At 36.2% G+C, this 21,207-nt stretch overlaps 1 protein-coding gene across 1 annotated transcript; it reads right to left on the minus strand.

Moving 5' to 3' along the window:
* Window positions 1-632: 632 nt before the first annotated feature.
* On the minus strand, window positions 633-21,207 carry LOC123534391 (PHD finger protein 12-like). The gene is made up of 15 exons (XM_045316620.2): window positions 20,882-21,207; window positions 19,181-19,362; window positions 16,749-16,824; window positions 16,249-16,444; window positions 12,755-12,872; window positions 12,224-12,356; window positions 10,321-10,491; window positions 9,308-9,448; window positions 8,343-9,051; window positions 7,663-7,785; window positions 6,152-6,292; window positions 5,142-5,237; window positions 4,009-4,091; window positions 3,420-3,623; window positions 633-2,177 (listed from the first exon to the last, which is right to left on the minus strand). Exons 1-15 carry the CDS (start codon window positions 20,927-20,929, stop codon window positions 1,956-1,958), a joined length of 2,643 nt encoding a protein of 880 aa, XP_045172555.2. The 5' UTR covers window positions 20,930-21,207; the 3' UTR covers window positions 633-1,955.

Consider the following 21,207-nt stretch of genomic DNA (forward strand, 5'->3'; position numbering starts at 1 on the left):
ATTTTTAGCACTAAACTGTTGCATGAAAACAAACTTTATTAATCATCATTCTGAACAAGACGGACCTAAAAACAACAAACATGACGTTCTGTAAGCCATCCCAAAAATAGGCCTTATATATTCTCTAAACCTGCAAAATGAATATCTATTAATGAGCTTATCCACTTAAACATTTTGAGATCATATGAAACTGATAAAAAATTTCCACATAGACAACAACAGGCTTAAATATATATGAATTTGCAGGGCTAGACATTAACACTTGGACTACCATGAGTAAGGTCAAGACAAGTATCAACTGATAAAATGTTAATACAGACTTTCAAAGCAAACATTTCGTAAGATTTTATAAGGATTTTTCCTCTTTCTTAACTAATTTTTTCATGTTTACATGAATGCGTGCAGTGTGTCACAACACCATAAATTTTCTCTGTAATTTTTTTCCATATGATTCTATCTTCAATGTTTTTGGAATAAGGAACGTATCCTTGCTGGTAGCACAATAACAAGTGAAATTTTTAATTCTTTTACTATTTCACCATGACAAGTAGCCTCACTGACATTAACCACTGATGAACAAAATAATGACCTGTCAAATTCAATGTGGTGTAAAAAAAAATAATAAGAATATCCAGTATTTTGGAAGTCAAAACACTGCTCCAAATTTATTGCCAACAAATAACAGACATTTTTAAGACTCATAACATTTGAATCATTTCTTCAATTCTGAACACCAGGAGCAATACAGTCAGCCAAATTTACAACTATAACGCTTAGTATTTCTATTTTTTTTACTAAATATTGGTACAAGAACATTTTTGGTAAAGACCACATTAACAGAAGCACTTGCCCAACAATTTTTAAGTTAATGTCTAGCCCTAAATATAACTTGTCTTAAATTCTTTTCAAACTAATTCTTCAGGCAAGGACAGAAGCTTAACTTTCAAAGAAATAACAGTGCCTGGAAATTTTAAGTAATTTGGAAACCCGTTATAAAAATAGTTGTAATACTTTAATCTTAGTGTATTCTGTTAATCTAGAAAATTTCATGATTGGTACTGGAAAGGAAGATCTTACACACATGACTTTAATCAACCAGTACAAATAGCAATGTAATTGCAAATATGACCATAATCCAAAAACATGACCCTTAAGATATAAATGTAACAAAAACAATCTTAACATTTAACAAGAGGAAGAAGTCAATCATTTCATTGACAAAGTAAATTTAGGTCTATTGCAGAATTTTACTCAGAAGTACTAAATAGCAGTATTCATTTTTTTATGTAAAAATAATAATTTAATAAATAACGTTTCATGTTTTCTGTGACAAAACATGAGGTTTCTGTAATGGATAATGTGTATGTCGTGCAACACTAAACATTTGGAAGAAACTGACCAAATGTCAGTCTGGGTTAAACTTTGGCAACAACAATTATTTAACAAAATACCAACAACTTTATCTATAAAGCTATTCTCAATTTATCTGTATTTTTGGGCCATCATGTCATGGGGCACAGCAAAATAATCAAACCTGGAGACTGACCATGAATGCTGCAATTCAAGGCCATTGAAAATCACATGGTTTCCGGTTGTTTCTAGTGGCCACTTTGTGTAAGATTGCAAAGAAAGAAACATCTACACATACACTGAAGACTTCCTGAATTCTGCATCTCATTTTACTATTTTATACTTCAGAATTTCATTATCAAAGACTCAGGGATTTACAATAAGTAGAAGACCAATTTTAACAAAATTATCTTTTAAATGGAAAAAAATTCAGTTTCTACAACCAAAATTTGCACGACAACTTAACAATTTTTTTTCGAAAAAATAAAAGGTAGGAAAAATCCTTGTGATCATATATTCTAAAATAATGCCCAATATTCTCACCTTAATTTGATTAAAATGTTGTATCACAGAAGACATGAAACGTAAAACAAGTTGTCTATATGTTATGGAACCCCTTTTAGATGTGACTTAAGTAATGACATAGGTTCTCTTTTCACACCAGTTATTGGCTGTGAAGTGGCATGATCTACAATGCTGAACACAAACTGTATACAGCCCACTTTGATGTAACTACCGTGGTGGAGAATCGCTGTGCCTTCCCAGCCTGCCCCGCTCCCACCTATCAGACTGGAGCTGCTGCCTTTACAATTACATCTCAACCGCGTCTGTAAACGATGATGAAACATTTTTGAAATGGTTGAAATATGCATTTTGCTTCATAAAATTAAAAACATATCTGGAGTATACCACAAGCGTCTACAAACAGAAAGTTTTTATCCTACCTTCATGCAAAATAAAGGGGGGTATGATAAATTTTGCTTTCTCAGGTCAGTGGCTTGATAAAGCTTGGCGGACTACTTTCTGGATTTCTTTTTAAAACGACGCCATCCTGTTTTTGAGAATAACTGCTTAAAGGCATTATTTATGCAATTATTTTTATAAACGCGCTTTTATTAGGTACACGAGACCATGTCACAAATGTTAGCGTATGCATACCGTATTTGCAATTACCACAAAAAGTTTTTATAACGGAAACACTCAAGAGAAACGGAAAGTGATTCATGTATAGCGTTTGTTCAGGATTTTAGCTTTCTGCACTTAAATCTAGGAATATATTGCATCTGAAATGGAGTGTTATTGAATAAAATCATCAAGGAAACAGTTGCCTATTTGTTCTGTCAAGCGGCGTTATGGCGTGTGTATAAGTCAAGAGGATCAGTAATTTGACATGCAACTGAACTTCGTACAAAACTTCACTTGGCAGCAAATTAAAATTATTCTTTTAATATTCAGCAGAACAGAGAGGTCAGGCACAAAGCAAAACAAGGTTAGCCTTTGTTTTTCAGCTCTTATTTTATAATATTTTAGATTTTAAAGACCTATTTGTGTAATGGTGGGGCGTATTAATTTTTAAATTTCTATGCAAGGCAGACTCAGATCTAGTTGGTGGTCAATTTTGAATTTTAATTAAAGAATGATTTTAGATCAGAAGGTAGGATAAATAGAATATTAGGTTACTGTCTTACAAATTTAAATTTATTAAGTTTGTCTATGAAAAAATAAGTCTCAGCAGAGCCTAGACTTTTTTATTTTCTCCGACTCACTTAATAAATTTAAATTTACAAGACAGTAACCTAATATTCTCTATATATTGCATCTCCAGAGCGCAACAACAAATCTGCTGAGAGCCTTGTGAATATAAGACAGCAATCCTAAACTGAAAGAAGCCTTATATAGTGTTAAAGGCCAAACAACTTTTTTTACCGAAAGTTGCAAATATACAAAAGGAAAGGAACTATTTTTTCCCTTAATATTGATCGATCTATGTACTGCATCTGATAATGACTGTTAATATGCATGAATTATGTATGTTTCAACTAAATACATAAATAAATTTTCTAGCTTACATCAGGCGGTCGAGCTGTCATGGTTAACCGTTCATCGGCCTTCATTTTAGGTTTGTGCATTTTGTTGAGATGCCGTACTGCTGCTACCACTGCTGATGGTTGTGGAGTTGTGGCGGGTTTATCGGAGAAATCACAGGAGTAAAGCACATTATCCACAGTTGTTCCATGCTCACTGTAGTTCAATAGCTCATAATGCTTACTAGTCTGAAATAAACACAATTTACAAATTTCTACAACGCTCAAATGATTCAAGATGTAATATATTTAGGCACATCATCATAGTGAGTGAGTGAGTTGGGTTTACTGCGAATCGACACAAAATGGTCATATATCGCCGAGACATCATCATAGAGGACAACTGCCTTTCTTTTAAATTTAAAATCTCTGAACTTACTACTACTTTGTGTTGCACATTTTATTACCTCTCATGAACAATCAAACATCTGCTATTATTTATGCATGGTCGCATCCTACACTTCCAAATGATCTTAAGATTTTATTTACATATATAGTTCTCCACAAATAGTTCTGTTACCAAGGAGGGTTCAGAAAGAAACAACAGAAACAAGTAACCCGATATAATACATACCTCATCATAGAAAATGAATGCATGTTTTGCCGAGATGAAATTGCATTGTCCATACTGGCCTAGACAGACATCCATATCAGCACCTGAAAATACATCATGAGTTAGGGCTGGTCTGAAAACTTCTTTTAAAGTTGAATACAAACAGAATTGATGAACTTTATAATTTATAACTATCTAGAGTTTTTGTCTTAGACAGGGCTTTTCATCAGGAAATTGGGAAGAGGCCTTGGCCTTTCAAAATTGGAAATTTATGTGCGATAATTGTCCATATTGGGAAAAATAATCAACCGGGATTAAACACCGAGAAAAATTAAATTTATCTCCCCTAAAACAACAGACTAAAATCCAGGCCATGGAACAGATGACTGGTAATGCATCACACGTGGTTCTGTGCACTGTTAGGCTATAGTGTAAAAAAAATCAATACTTGACAAACGCTTCCTCGGGAAATACTAAAATGTAAACAAAATCTTAACCATCTGTTGGCTTGATTTTGGAAAATCTTACCTTGCATTTTGGAAAATATCTCTGCCACAGTTGGGAAAAATATATTTTTGGATTGGGAAGTGGCCTAATATAGGCCTCTGTTATATAAGGATGAAAAGCCCTGGTCTAAAATAGAAGTAACATTTGCAGGTGATGTCACTCATCAACATGTCTATTAAGGCATAATTTCAGACAAAAGAATACCTGGGTAAAAAAATTTACATTTTGTAAGCCAGTTGGATTAATGGGAGACTCAAACCCCCAAGTGCAACAGAGTAGGTGATTAGTAGTCGGTGACCTTAAAAACACTGCCAAGGAGGTATTTTTTATGTGAAATCAATTCATCCACTTCTTAATCATGGACAAACAAGCTGAATACAATTAAGCAGCTTTAACCCATAATCTGCTAAATTTCTACAATGAACTTGTCCATTTTCCAATTTGGACAGAGCCATTAACTGTTAAAAGGGACGCTTACCAAAAAGATACTGACTGAATAGTGAACAGAGCAGATCTTGATCAGCCTGCACATAATGATCTACACTGGTTGCAAAGACAGAATCAATCTTGTCCAGCATGATAAGGGTTAATGCTGTTATTTTCCTGCAATTAAGCCAGTCTATATTACAAGAAAATAGTAACTTTACCTGTCCCTATTGACAAGGTTCTGTATGGCATAGGAATAGCCTCCCCTCTACCGGACAATGGACACAGAACTGCTCTCGCCTGTACATCCTGAAGACCTGAACATATACAAACCATCATACTATGTTTACTCAGCTCCAATACAGATATAATTACAAAATGTTTCAAGTTTCAAGTCATTATCTGGTCTTTTATGCAGATAAGAAATTCTGAAAGTTTTTCCCCTCCAAGTCATTATTAAAGCTATCATTAAAGGCGATCAATACCCTTAGATGCCACTTTGATACAGGGAAAGTAAAATGCTGAGAGTATGATCTTTGACCTTCAAGTGTGACCTTTAATCTTAGAACTAGTGACTTTGGCTTGTGTGCACTGCATGTTGTCTTGGTGAGGTTTTCAATTCATGCAAGTTTTATAAAAATCTTTCCAGCAGTTCAGACAGAGTGGACGAAAAGCTAAGTTATTTGACCTTTGACTGCGAAGTGTGACCTCGAGCCTTAAATCAGTGGCCTGGGTTGGACACACTGCATATCATCTCGCAGAGGTAAACAGTTGCTGTCAGTTTTATGAAAATCTTCCAAGTGATTAAAAACGCATTCAGTGGACATGACGGAGAGACCAACAGACTTGCAGACTCCCAATAGAGCCCCCATATACTCTGTATGATCCGACAGTATTACAAAGCATGAAACAGTTATAAAGATCTTGTTTTGCGGTATTCAAAATTGTTTTTTCAACGAGACATACATATTACCATGAACACGAGGTACACCACTAAAAATCTACGCAAATTTCCAACAAATAGGCTTTTACTAAAATGCCTACTGATTTTTAGTAGAATAACAAGTTGAAGTTCTATCAATGTCAAGGCATAAGCCTCTTTTTATTTAGACTCCATAAATTTTCTTTAAATAAAGCATGCTTAAAATATCAAAATTTGAACATAATCTGTTTAATATGCCCAATTTAAAATATTTTTAATCATAGCAAAAAATATGAATTATTTTCATACCTGGTGTTGTGAGGAGACCATTTAATGAACCTGAGTTTTTTCTCTGTGACTCACTGCCTGTTTTACTTGGCATCAACTGTTGCAGTCGCTGCCAAGCTAATATCTGTATCAACTTTTCATCTAGTTTACTCAACTCCAAGTCTGAAAAAAAATGTATAAGCTTATAGATGCATCATCTAAACCACTTGAAAAACAAGAGCTGTCGGAGGACAGCAACGATCGACTATTCAACAGCCTTGTCAACTGAATGAATACAACAGTCGAAAAAGGGGCGTAATTTTGTACAAATGCAAAACAGGGTTACGGAACCTGCCCAGGGCTTATCAGCTCATGACAATGGACAAGTGTGTTAAGTTTCAATCCATTCCCATTAGTGGGTAATGAGATACTACCTTACATATAAAAACTTAACTAAAAACAGCTAAGTTGAAAAAGGCGCATAATTTTGTAAAAATGCCAATTAGGGTTACTGAACCTATGTACTGCATGTCATATCATGACAGTGAACAAGTGTGTGAAGTTTCAATCCATTCCCATTAGTGGATACTGAGATACCAGCTTATATATAAAAACTTAACCAAAAACTGCTAAGTCGAAAAAGGGGCATTATTTTGAACAAATGCTAAGTAGAGTAAAGGGACCTGCGCAGTGCACGTCAGATCATCACAGTGAACAAGTGTGTCAAGTTTCAATCCATTCCAATAAGTGGGTTCTGAGATACCAGCTTACATACAAAACCTTAACCAAAAATTTCCAAGTCGAAAAAGAGGCATAATTTTGTAAAAAAGCAGAATAGAGTTATGGAACCTGTGCAATGTAAGTCAGTTTATCAGAGTGAGTAAGTGTATGAAGTCTCAATCCATTCCCACAAGTGGTTACTGAGATACCAGCTTACATACAAAAACTAAACCAAATCGAGACGCGGACCCACGGGCAAGTCCAATAGCTCTACTATTCTTTGAATAGTCAAGCTAAAGATTATCCACCAAGGATAGTGGATTGTAGTTTTTATACCACTGACTGATATGTCATTCCAAATCCCAGCTATTTGGATCATAATTCAAACCAGTTTATTAGCACTAAAGCAAACTTTATGAATTTAGCATTAGCAAATTACAAATTAAAATCTAAAATGTTTATAAAAAAAAATTTACACAAGGGAATCATTTGCGACCACTCAGTTTTTCTATTGTTGTTCTTTTTTTATATCACACCAACATAATTTTAATAATGTTATATACTTCAGATACCATCAACCGCTTGGGTAGAACCAACAATAGGTCATCCAGATATAATTCCTCCAATCAAGAAAATTTTACATCCAAAGTCAGCTTCCAGCCAACAGCAACAAGACGCATGTGATCCACCAATCAACAAAGGAGGCCCCTAAACTAGTAAAGGCCATACTGATGGATGAAAAACTGGTATCTACATTCTCCCTTTTAAGTCTACGAATACAGCAAGAACTACTAGTAACGCCCACTCAAGAGAATAGTGATGTTGTAACTTACCTGCAGTACCCTCGAGGCACTGCTGAAGGGTGTTGTTTAGTGAGATTATTGCAGATGATGTTTGATTGGCCCCAGTACTTGTTACTTGAGGTGCCTTCCCCTGGGATATTGCAAGTTTTGATGCTGAAAATGAATACAAACATGAATGCATTGCACAGACACAGCATAAAACCAATAGCGGATGGGGGACAAAATATCAACCAAATGAAATGAGGGCAAACTGAGAAATTCAGGAAAGGTCTAAATAAGTAATGCCGGTGTAATGGTCAGTTTTTCCCCTACTCAAATGGTCGATTCCTTCCACCCGGTAAACATCTGTCAGTCAGTTAGCCAACCCCTGACTGGTTTTTTTTTTCAGCATAGTTTTTGTACAAAGTAAAGCTTGGGAGCATAGAACTGTAGCAAATATTGCTCTTGGATTCTGTACCAATCATATTACCTGTTCTTAAAGTAGCCAAATTCCCCACATGAAAGGGAAGTGGAATCATACTTACTGAATTCAGACAAGACTTTTGTCTAAATATAAGAAAGAATATACCACTTAAACGGAGACTGAGTCTGCTTTATTATAGTCTTGACTTCCTCCTACTGCCCTAACTGGGTAGACCCTCAGGAAAATGAGGCTTTTATAAATACATTTGTTTTATAATATAGAGTCTCGACTGAATTTATTATATTACCTTGTTGAGATTGATTCACTGTGATGACTTTTGTTGAAGGGCTGCCAGATGCTACGTTTGACTTGAGTATGGTGCTGCCTTGTTTCCCTGTTTGGTTACCTCCCCTGGCAGACAATATTGATGTCTGCCCTGCTAGCTTTCCAGGAATTCCTGGTACCACTCGCGTATATACATTGTTTGTTTTACTCACAGTACTAATAACAATATTTCTACTACCAGAAGTTTGTGCATTATTTGATACATTTACTTGTTTATCACCGCCAGGCCAAGTCAATTTCACAAAATTTGAAGTTCCATCAGGTGTATTACTGCAGTCTGATTTTGATCGAGCAGGTTCTGCCATTTCAATGTCACCATTTAAAGAACTACACGAGGGGTTTAATAATGACACAGCTCCTTTACTCACATCTAGATGTCCATTGTTCACTTTTGTGTCACAATTTGAGACTAGAGGTCCATTTGATACACTACAATCACTAAAGTTACTATTTTTAGATTTAAGATCACTGGACTGGTTACTGCTTTCCGATACAGAATTAGACTGATCCATTAAGTCTCTATTTTGCACTGGCTGAACCGAGGCTGTCGGTTTTTCAGTTTTGGCAGATTCAGAATTTTTACAGCTATCCAGTGAATTACTTCGTTCCAACTGTTTTTTAGTCAAAAACTGTGCTATACTTGTCTGCAGTGAAACCACAGACTTTAACCACTGAAAAACAAAACGCAAATTTGACTGGGAATGTTTACCAACTAAGCTAAAGTCAAGTGTATTATGAAATCTAAACTGTGTCTCTTAATTACAGTTCTTACAATCTACTTCATATAATATAATTTTGATTTTTTTCCCCCTTAATTTTAAAACAACTGTGGGGAATAAATTTTGATATACATTTTGTAACACATTTACATTTTGTACTTGTTTTGCAACTATGGCAATGAATGAGATTTTTAAGTGAATAACATACATGCTCTTGTTCTTCCAGTGATGTTTCTGACAGACAATCTCTATTGGTAGCATCATCAGAAGTTCCCCCGCTTGTATCTAAAGTTGGTGGTGGTAATAAATCACTCGGATATTGGTAGTAATCCTTAATTGATTGAGGAATCTGAAGAAATAAGACAGATGTCAGCATGAAATTGTATTGCCAGGTGACGTTGTGGCAGTAATACAGTTAACAGCATATTACTTGAGATCCATAATTTCATGCTCATCTTTATCTGACTTTCCAACGGAACAGCTATTATTCTGCTTGGTTGCACACTATACTTCCTTTAGGACCATCTTACAGATATTATTTGTAAGGCTTAAATGATTTTTTCCTACAGCATTTCAGTGCTTCACTCATTCCATTAACTTGAAATGAAGTTAAGAAATGCACACGACTTTCCAAAGTATCTTGGTGAAATAAACTCCCAAGATCATTTGCTTGATTTTGCAACTGATCGGACAACAAAGTTATAAAGTCTTTCACAAGTCAAGCAAACTATACTGACTACATTTTTACACACCCAGAGCAGTTTGTTTAGCTTGCCTTACCAAGCTAGTGTGTGTGTGTTCGGGTTTAACGTCTTTTTCAACAGTTTTTCAGTCATATAAACAACGGTGTCTACTTGTAGCAGTGAGCACAATGCCCAACTTTATAGTGCTGCCTCACTGGAATATCACGTCATAGACACGTGGCATGATATCCCACCCAGTCACATTATACTGACACCGGGCAGACCAGTCCTAGCACTATCCTCTTAATGCTGAGCGCCAAGCGAGGAAGCTGCTAGTACCATTTTTTACGTCTTAGGTATGACGCGGCCAGGGATCGAACCCACGACCTCCCGCTCTCGAAGCGGGCGCTCTACCACTAGGCTACTGAGGCTAGACAGAACAGTACTTTTTAACTGTACAATCCTGTGAATTTTTTAACTATAGTATCAACAGATAACAAACAATGTAAAAGCAGCAATTAGAAAAATCATTGAATACCTGTGCAGCTTTTCGTCGTGGATGTCGATATTTTAACCTGAATGGAGGGTCTCTTCTGTGTACTTTCTTCATAAATCCCATTTTTACACTATGCTGATTAACTCTGTCATTATATTTATCCCATAATTTCACTCTTTCTGTGATCATAGTTGTCTTTAAAAGTTTCTCATCCTGAAACAAAGAAACAGAAATGTTAAAGAACACACAGCATAATCACAACAGTCACACTCAGACTCTCACTGCCTAAACACTTCAAATTTACATCATCTGGATATGTAAAACAGATACAAAGTAAGTAAAAGGTTGTGATCATGACCCCTGGCCTTCAAGTGTGATGTTGACATTAAACCTAATGACCTTAGCTGTGCAGTCTGCATGTAATCTTGTCGAGGTAAACAACAGATGCTACTTTTACAACAATTCTTCCAGTGGTTAACAAGGCTGCCATAGTCAAGACCTCTTAAGTGTGACCTTGACCTTACACCTAGGGACCTGGTTCTTGCGCATGACACTCTGTCTCATGGTGGTGAACATTTGTGCCAAGTTATATCAAAATCCCTCTGTGCATGAAAAAGAAATGCTCCAGACAAAGTTTGTGGACGCCGCCCGCCCGCCAAGGGCGTTCCCATATGTCCCGTCTTTCAGACGGGCCTATAAAAAGGAATGAAGTGGGCACAGATTTAAGCTACCTGATCACTGACCTTCAAGTGGGACCAATTTATCTGGGTAGTGCTCTCCGCACGTTGTCTTGTAATGTTAATATCTGATGCTTGTTTTATGAAAATCTTCCAAGTGTTTAAGATATGGAGCCGACACAATGGTAAGACAGACTAACATGGGAGAATCCAATATAGACCCAATATACTTTTTATCTTGAGGTGTAATAACTCCACACCAAACCAATTTTGAATGTTCAAGACAGTGTTTTCCCTTGGCTTTTGAAAATAAGGGTCATTGTGACCCCCAGTGTTTCACATGTGGGGGTCATTTTCAAATTTTGGGGGTCATACAGATATACTAAAATTAGTATTTTGAATAAAACTTTGTTTTTCTTATACTAGTGATTATACAGATTGAAGTCTTTCCTCATATTTGACACTGAATAAAATGATAAAAACAGCTGAAGTTTGTCAGACTTATTTTTATATGTGCTAAAATAGGTTTTAGTACTTTTTACCAGGCAGTGTTATAGTAGAAACTGGCGATCTGAACCACTGGGTCCTACTGTACTTGCTGCCGACAATGTCACAAACATCGTCAGCTTGCTTTGATTTTGAGCCATCTTTTTTAGTAAATAGCAGACTGGTACTACTGGTAGTAGTAGCGAGCAGCGATAACAACTGTTACAAAGTGTTAATCAGTCAAAGTATCAGACTAGGTATTAATTTGTGAAATGTGAATCAACGCAAATATAGAAAATTGGTGACACAGTCTGCATATAATTATGAAACTGAAAGTACATTTTCAGAAAATCGCTCATTGTAAACAAAATTGACCTGATATTGATTTTCAAGAAATTGCGTCCACTGTGACGCACAGAATTTATTTTTACGGGTCATTTGTCAGAAAAGTGCGACTATGACGCAGGATTTGTGCGTCAGGGAAAACCCTGTCAAGACATATTTCTGTTCAATGTATCTACATCCCAAATGATCCTGATTTGTAACTGGAAAACATTTACTCTGAAAATGAGAGGAAGCCCTGGTTATAACGCTTTTGTTAAAACTTGTCATATGCAACTACTTAAAAAAGGTCTTCAAATCAAAGTTCAAACTGCAAGGCAATGAACAGCCTCAGTGTAATATCTAAATCAAGATCCCTTTCTGTGGTTCTTTGATTTTCTCTACAGATTTTTAAGAAACATACAAACTCCCTATATATTGCCATTACAATAGATACTTACAATGATGTTTTCTACATGATTGGGACACATCCATACTGTTGTAGGTACAGAGGTAAGAGGTGGATCCAAACAGTCTAAGTGATACATACATGGACAATAGTCACAAGGTAACAGGGGAGCCACCCGACAACTCCTGTAAATATAACATTGTCTTTTAAACAATATTTCTGCCAAAGTGGCTCCAAGTTTGCTTTTTCCAGTGAAATTACACTATGTTCTTGTATAAGCAGATACTAACAAGAAATTTAACTGAAATATTTAAATACCCCAGGGCCACTTTCTCGGACTGTAAATTGGCATATCCAAATATTTAACTGGAATCTCGTACAGTTTCTGATATATGAAAAAAGATTTTTTCGTAACTTCTGCATTTTTATCGTAAAGTTTGCGTACAGGGCCAAAATTTACAGCCCTGCACTTTTTTTTTTTTACATGTAACCTAAACCCTTTCAAACATTAATCATACTTCACTGGCCTTTGTTGTTCACTGACTGATACTAAATGAACTTTAGAAGCACATAACTAACTTACTTGTTACAAACAAAACATAATTTGGCAGGCAGGGGTACCAATCCATTATCCAACTCATGTGCTGCCTTTTTAGATGGTAAATTTTTATCTCTTCCCCACCACTTCCTTTTGTATGATCCTGAAAATTTATGGACAATATTTTTTCTGACATCAAATTAAAAACGGTAAGTAAAATCGAATTTATGTGATGAAATCTTTTTTTTTTCATATTACATTGAGATCTCAGACATAAGCTAGAAGATGCTTTTGTAAAAAAGCGCATGTCTCCCCAAGTGCATAGTCATATAGGCAAGAAGTCAATAGGGGGACAGGAACAAAGTCAAAGAGACACTGATGGTTGGCTGCAATAGGGATAATCTACTTGTCATGTCCAATCATACCACTAAGTTTCAACATTTTGGGCCTGGTGGTTCTCAAGTTATGAACTGGAAACAGTTTTCCATGTTCAGGCCCCTGTGACCTTGATCTTTGATTGAGTGACCCCAAAATCAGTAGTGGTCATCTAACCTGCATATCCAATCATCCTAATAAGTTTCAACATCCTTGGTCGAGTGGTTCTCAAATTATTGATTGGAAATAGTTTTCTATGTTCAGCCCTCTGTGGCCTTGACCTTCGATGGAGTGACCCCAAAGACATTAGGGGTCATCTACTCTGTAAGTCCTATCACCCTATGAAGTTTGAAGGTTCTAGGTCAAATAGTTCTCAAGCTATTGCCCGGAAATGGATTTCCATGTTCTGTCCACTGTGACCTTGACCTTTAGCAAAGTGACCCCAAAATCAATAGGGGTCATCTACTCAGCATGTCCAATCATCCTATGAAGTTTCAAAATTCTGGGTCAAGTGGTTCTCATATTATTGATTGGAAGGAGTTTTCTATGTTCAACTCCCTGTGACCTTGACCTTTGATGGAGTGACCCCAAAAACAATAGGGGTCATCTACTCTGTAAGTCCTATCATCCTATGAAGTTTGAAGGTTCTAAGTCAAATAGTTCTCAAATTATTGACCAAAAATTGATTTCCATGTTCTGTCCGCTGTGACCTTGACCTTTATGAGAGTTGACCACAAAATCAATAGGGGCCATCTACTCTGCATGTCCAATCATCCTATGAAGTTTCAACATTCTGGGTCAAGTGGTTCTCATGTTATTGATCGGAAATGGTTTTCCATGTTCCGGCCACTGTGACCTTGACCTTTAACAAAGTGACCCCAAAAGCAATAGGGGCCATCTACTCTGCATGACTAATCATCCTATGAAGTTTCAACATTCTGGGTCAAGTGGTTCTCAAGTTATTGATCAGAAATGGTTTTCCATGTTCAGGTCCCCGTGACCTTGACCTTTGATGGAGTGACCCCAAAAACAATAGCAGCAGTCTACTCCATAAGCCCTACCATCATATGAAGTTTGGAGGTTTTATGTCAAATGGTTCTTCAGTTATTGCCAGGAAATGGAAGTGTGACGTACAGACAGGGCAAAAACAATATGTCTCCCCCAGTGGGGAGGGAGACATAATGATAACCAATCACTATTCAAGTTTGCAAAGTACTGTACTGTTAGTCTGTTACACAAGAGTATTGTGAAAAAGATATTTGGGGAATTTAGCTTTCAGACAAGAAAACAGGAAATTCCATTAAAACTGTGTATTTTCGAATTGCAAACCATTCTAAAGGGATCGTTTTCTAACTGGCTATTTTAATGCGTAAAAAACCCTTCCTTATCTTGGTATTGATGTAATAAGCTTCCTACAGCCAGTTTCACTTCTTCCACTTCATCCAATTATTTTTGAAGTTACAGTGACCTTATAGCCAATAACAAATCTAAACCCTAGCCATATTAAAACTAGATATTTTGAGAGGACAAGATGTCCGTTGCAACAATTCCAACCACCAAATGACAATTCCCAAATGTAAATTCTAATTACCAGGTTTTAAACAATCTAATGATTCTGACAGGCAAGAATGTGATTTTGACGAGGATATCAGGGCTAGACACTAACTTTTTTCCAGTGGTGGTCCGAAGGACCAGCAGCTTTTGCAAACTGATGGTCCGACAGAATTTCAGGTGGTCCTACCTAGATGGATGTTGTTTTTTTTTTAAGTTAACGCAACCAGTAACGTATGAGACCCCCTCTTCTTTCATGGAGTACTTTTTACAAACACTGCAAAACATGTGATTTTTATATTATTATTTTGATAAACATCTGCCATTTAATTATTAAAAATAGTTCTGAAAATCAAATTTAAAATAAAGATGTCAATAAAGATAATTTTTTCAGCAATTCATATTTTAAGTGGGTGGGGTTTGGTGCCACTTCTCGAAAAATGCTTCAAAATAAGAGCGTTTTTTTGCAACAGTTGTCATTTTTTCTTAAATACAGACTTTTTATTGACTTTTCATTAAGATTGCACTAGAAAATCTCGTTAAAAATGTCCGAAAATCACGGCCGTGAAAACGGGAGACAAATATAGAACACGAAAGTAACATTAAATTCTTGATAAAATACGTGTTATAATTTTTTTTTTCATTATACCTATTGAATACTTATAATTTCTGCTTATTAAAAGCATTTTTATTTATTTTTGCCCAAACAAAGCCTCGGTAATGATAATAAATTAAATAAAATGCTATAGATCGTAACGGCCGATGGGCTTATATAAACGTGTCAAGCACATAAAATAAATGAATTTCGTTATCCAATTTGTTGTTCAGTAATAATCGGCAAGACAACAATACAGCAGAAGCTGTATACCGCTAATTAACAAGTTGTACAAACACGATAATAGGCTGCTTTTCGTATTGTTTATCAATTAACTTTTAACTTTTTGATCAATAAACACTTTTGATAATGACGGGCACTAAATACAAACCGCGAGATGACAACGTGTCAGCCGGCGCGTGGCGTAATTGACATATGTCAGTAGCTAATTAATATACGACGCTCCGCCTTCTGCCATACTTCCGCTTATGGCGGCAAACAATATTTAAATTCACTGGGATTTTGATTGGCACAGAGGCAGAACTTTCGAACTCGAGACGAATCAAAGAAAATTTCCGCGGGCCACGCCGACGCATGGGGCATTTTCTGTGCGAGTCAGATACGAGTTTTTCTCTATTTTCTCGGGTCAAAATCCGGAACCTTGGGTCTACCGAACGCTGGATACTGTACTGATACCTCAATAGTTTGTAAAGGAATACTTGAAGCAGATAGATAAGTTGCCGTGTTCCGTTCCCGGGTTTTAGTACCAGCGTTACATCCGGGGATTCCAAATTTCAAGAAAATATACACGGGGAAAACCAAATTCTATTTTTAAACTGCAGTACCTTGAACAATTCAATGTTTATTAATTTATTTTAAAAATGACTTGCTTGTAATTTTCGGTGGTCCGTCGGACCACACAGGTTCGAGAAGTTAGTGGTCCTCCCTGAAAAGCACTGGTCTCGGACCAGCGGACCAGCGTTAGTGTCGAGCCCTGGATATGCAAACAGCAACATACCTGGAAGTGGGGTTGTGCAGTCTATATCTTTTGGAAGCTCAAACTGTACTGGATTAAGTACTTTGGCAGCTTCAGCCAGTGTGTGCAATGGGTTTGACAACAATACAGGTATTGGAACCGGTGGTGGAAGGTACTTTGAAGACTTCCCACCATTGGAAGAGCTGCCACTCTTAGTTGAGGAGGCATCATCATCCTTCTGTGGGTAAATTAACAAAATCAACATACCATTTTTTTTCTTCATCTTGCAACAAAAAACTTTAACAAAGCTAGTGATATAATTTTTTTTTCAGACTATACATATCAAAAACCTTTATCAAGCTAAAACACAACCTTACTGCTTACAGACATCTAGACTCAAACTGTGTTTACATGCATCATCAAAATAACTAAACAGTAAATCAAAATCTGTCTTTTTTTCTCAGCAACAGTGAACATACATGTCAGCCTTGCCCTATATATTAAAATCTACTCTTGTTTAGATAATTTTTTCAATCTTGTACCTCTTTTGGGCCAGTTTTACATCTATGACAGATCCATTCTCCTGGAGGAATATCATCTTCTTCTAGTGGAGGATCACTGAAATGTAATGTGTAAACTGATATTCAAACAAGCAAATTCAGTGAATTTATATCCCCTGCCGAAGTTGTTTTGCAAAAGAGGGAATTGTATTTTGAAAGATATTTAACTTTGATATATACCAGTAATGTACAAAAGGACCATACAACAGTTTGTTGGTTTCTATTTTCTTACAAGATCAAGGGGGAAACTTTGCACTACAGTGATCTATATTTGTATTAAGTTTCATGAAAACCCATCAATGGGTTACTTTGTTTTAAAGGAATTTATGAATTTAAAGACAATTTAAGGTCACCCTGATGAAACTTTGAAAGGTATGCATGCAATGCTGCCCTATAGTGATCTATATTTGTGTTAAATGTCATGAAGATGTGGGAATTTATGGATTATAAAATAATAAAAAAAATATGAACCAGGTGTCAGGGGTCACACTGGGAATTTTTTTCTCTGAGCCACTGCTTTTTCCGAAGATAAAATTATGAGGCCAACAACGGCGAAAGCATAGCATTGACATTCTTGTAGGACTACATTATATGTACCAAAGTACTCATACTACTCAAGAAATTAATGTAGTTATTACATATTTCTTAGTGACCCTTTAAAAAGCTATTTAGAAAATAAATTTGAGTTAATTTCTAAAATTATCATTTTTATAAACATCATTCTGCCATTTAATAAAAAAAAATTCTGAAAATCACATTGAAAATAAAGATGTCAAAAAAGAAAAAAAAACAGTGTTGCCCAGTGGGTGGGGTTCGATGCCTTCGTATGTTGTATTCTCGAAAAATACTTCAAAATAAGAGCTCCTTTTGCAACAGTTGTCATATTTTTCTTAAATGTAGACTTTTTATTGGCTTTTTATTAAGATTGCACTAAAAAATCTCGTCAGAAATGACAGAAATATCCGAAAATCATGGTCGCGAAAACGGGTGACAAATTCAGAAAACGTAAGTTAGAATTAAATATTTGATAAAATACCTATGTTTTATTGCTTTTCTATCATCATAGCTATTCAATACTTACAATTTCTGCTTGTCTAAAGCATTTTTATTTGTTTTTGCCCAAACTAACCCTCGGCAATCATAGAAAATTTGTCAAACGGCCGACTGCTCATAAAATCGTATCAAGTGCACAAAATGTTGATTATAATTATCCAGTTTGTTATTCAATAATCTAATTATCGCCAATTGACTGGCTGATCAAAAAAAAAAAAAAATTCCAAATTGACTCCCTCCCTTTCAATAACGGATGTTGTGTCTACACAGATTATCGATTTTTCACACCTTTTGGTTCGTAAAACTGGCAATATTCGTAGTTTTGCAGACAGACACAGCTTCGGGCCATTTTCACCAATTAGAAAATTTCGGAGCCACATTTAATTTTTTGTCGCAAATGGCTCAAGTGGCGATCGACAGCGTGACCCCTGAGGTGTTGAACGTTCTACAGGCAGTAGAAGGTTACATAAATTAGCATGACAGATGGCAAACAGTTCATAGACTATAAATGTATGCTTCCAAAGGGCCTTCTTACAGATTTTATCAACTATCACATCAGCAGTCTTTAAGTGTCGTGTGGAGACTGTAAGAAGTTTCCCCATACTTGGATTCAGTGTTGTATTTTCTGGTCCTTTGGGATCATGGAGTCCATTTAACAATTGTGTAATAAGAGTTCCACTTAAGCCGGTGTTAGGAGGCTTGAGAGGTGTTGCACATTTCATTACCCCTCATGAACAGACTCGATCAGAGTCTGCTATTATTCTTCTTGGTTGCATTCTTTGCTTTCAAAGGATCTTCTTACAGATTTTATTTCATATTGGTTGAAGAAATATACAAAAACAACTGGAGCAAGCTGAAAGTGTTTTGGCAGGTCTCTTTCTAATGGTTAACTGCATTCAAGGGTTCACAAGAAGTTTTTTAAAGGTATTTCTATTTTTAGCTCTAGTGGGCAGCAGTAATAGTGGTCCCTAAAAGGTGCTAAGTGCCCCATTTGAATTTTGAGAGGACCCAATAATGGTGCCACATACCAAGTTTGATGAAAACCCCAAGTCATTCACAATAAGAAGCAATTTAAAGGTATTTCTATTTTTAGCTCTAGTCACTCCAAAAAGGAACCAAGCTCCATTTGAAAAAATTCTGGAGAAGACCTTATAATGATGCTAAGCTCAAGTCTGATGAAGATTCATAAAGCAGTTCATGGGAGGAAAGGTATTTCTATTTTTGACTCAAGCTGCCCCCCACCCACACCCACCAAAAAAAGGCCAAGCAAATAACTAGCACTGCATCTGTGTATGAGTACAAGTCATGATTAAGTCAACCTCTGAAACATAACTTCTTAAAAGTAAACCATTGATTCTTACTGGCACTGGAGATGAAATGAAGCAGGACATCTGTCACAGCAAACAAGATCACCCCCTTCAGTACAACTATCACAGTAGTCATGATTTATAGCCTTTCCATGCTTTTTGAATTCCTTTGGTCCTCTTCTCATCCTTCGTGCTGCATCTTCACTGACAGGTGGAGCTATCAACCTCTGAATATCCTGAAATTGCAATAAAAAACTGTGTACATAGAATAAAATTGGCCAAAGCTCAATTCCTTCGAGTTTTTGAAGACTTGTATTAACTGCTATTCAATTCAAATAAAACGGCAAATTAGATATACTTTGTTTCAATAATAAAAGATGCATTCTAATTGTCCATACCCCAATAATTGTAGCTCCTAGTTTACAGTATGTTTAAAAATTTGAGAATTTCTATTGTACTCTGAACAAGATTTTATCAATGGCAATGTCAAAAGGTGTTTTGTTTTGTCAAGTGTAATGTCGCACCAACACATGTATGGCGCCTTTCTAGTTTTGATTGTGTAGGAAGACCCCAGGTGTCCCCTCGTGTATTGTTCAATTACAGGTTGGCACCTGGGTAGAACCACCGACCTTCCCTAAGCCAGCTGGATGGCTTCCTAACAGACTTTCGGAAAGTTGGAAAAAATTACCGGACATTCGGTCTCGCAATGTCTAAAAATCTGCCGGACTGAAAAACAATCCACCAGACTGAAAATGAACTTGTAATGCAGAACCAAAAAAAAAGCCTCTGTAAACTACCAGTTTAACACGCTGTTTTACAAGCTGGGCCATATCTTCGCCATTTATCATTTATATTAAGATAGAACCTCTTCTTCCTCGAACTTATTTTAGCTTAATTTCTAGATTCTGCACTGGTATTTTTTTTTAATGATGCCATGAAGTCAGAGATGTTGCGGTTCTCGGGATACGATAAATGCAGTCGGACCGCATCCAGGTTAAATAACAGCAGACTTCTTCAAAATTTTGTGATGATGTCCGTTGGACCAACGACTTTCCGAAAGTCTGTCCCAACATAAAGAATTCAACGCCCCAAGTGAGACAAGTCATGGACCTTAACCAATAGGGCACAGATGCATATGACAAGGTGAAATTATGCTTAGGCGTCCTTCGCAGTGAGAAATATTTGGCATCTTTGGCGAGTTCTATTAAATTTACTCTTTCATTTATAATTCATCATGTAACTTTGACGAATATAACCTTCCACAGAGTGGGGAAAACCATAGTATTACCTTCTCGGTTGGGGCAGATTTTTCCAGTAATCACTTAATAAAGACAAAAAAAATGGCAATCTGGGCCCCAAGCTTATTTTTTCAACTTATCAACCTTTCCATAGACCCGTGTCATGTGGAACAAAGTTGCAACTAGCTCACAGGATAGACCGACCGTACATCACATAATTTCATGTAGATTGGGATTGTTGTTATGAATAACATAAAAGCTAAAGATCAACTTCACGGCGAACTTTACAAAGTTCCATAAAGCCATACCCAGCAAAATAGTATACAATTCACAATGCATCTACTATCAATAAGATTTAATCATTAAATCGAAATTATAAAAATAACTTTCATTCATAATGGCTGCCATGAAAGAAAAAAAATGTTAAATTTTTTTTTTTTTTTTGAAGACTGAAATTTAACAGATTATCTTCACATAGCATTATTTCTTGTTATAAATATGTATAGCAAAAACGTACATCCATCAACCCTCCAGAAGTGTCTAAATCATATTCACAAGACGCCATTTTGGTTTGTAATGATGATGAACTTTGCAAGCGAAGAGCACAAAAAAGAACCAACTCTGGTAAAATGTCACAATTAAACCAAAATTTTGCAACTCTGACGAAACCGAGCGCACTACAAACTAAAGCATATAATGCAAAACGTTTGTGGTCTTCGGTTCGTGGAGACTTTGTAAGCGCATTGCGCACTGATTGTTCATAAGACTATCATTTCCAATTTGCAAATATTTCTCCAGGAAACTTGGCGCAAAATGTCGGACAACACAAGTGCGCTTGCGTTC

This window comes from Mercenaria mercenaria, chromosome 12, assembly GCF_021730395.1.
Source record: "Mercenaria mercenaria strain notata chromosome 12, MADL_Memer_1, whole genome shotgun sequence".
Taxonomy (NCBI): domain Eukaryota; kingdom Metazoa; phylum Mollusca; class Bivalvia; order Venerida; family Veneridae; genus Mercenaria; species Mercenaria mercenaria.

What these genes read in the sequence shown, in the direction of transcription:
- LOC123534391 (XM_045316620.2), bottom strand. Translation starts at nt 20,929, where the DNA reads ATGGCGTCTTGTGAATATGATTTAGACACTTCTGGAGGGTTGATGGAT. An exon ending in CTGCACAACCCCACTTCCAG is followed by an intron (nt 12,873 to 16,248) that starts GTATGTTGCTGT and finishes ATAAATTTTCAG; the next exon opens with GATCATACAAAAGGAAGTGG. An exon ending in TGACAGCTCGACCGCCTGAT is followed by an intron (nt 2,178 to 3,419) that starts GTAAGCTAGAAA and finishes CATCGTTTACAG; the next exon opens with ACGCGGTTGAGATGTAATTG.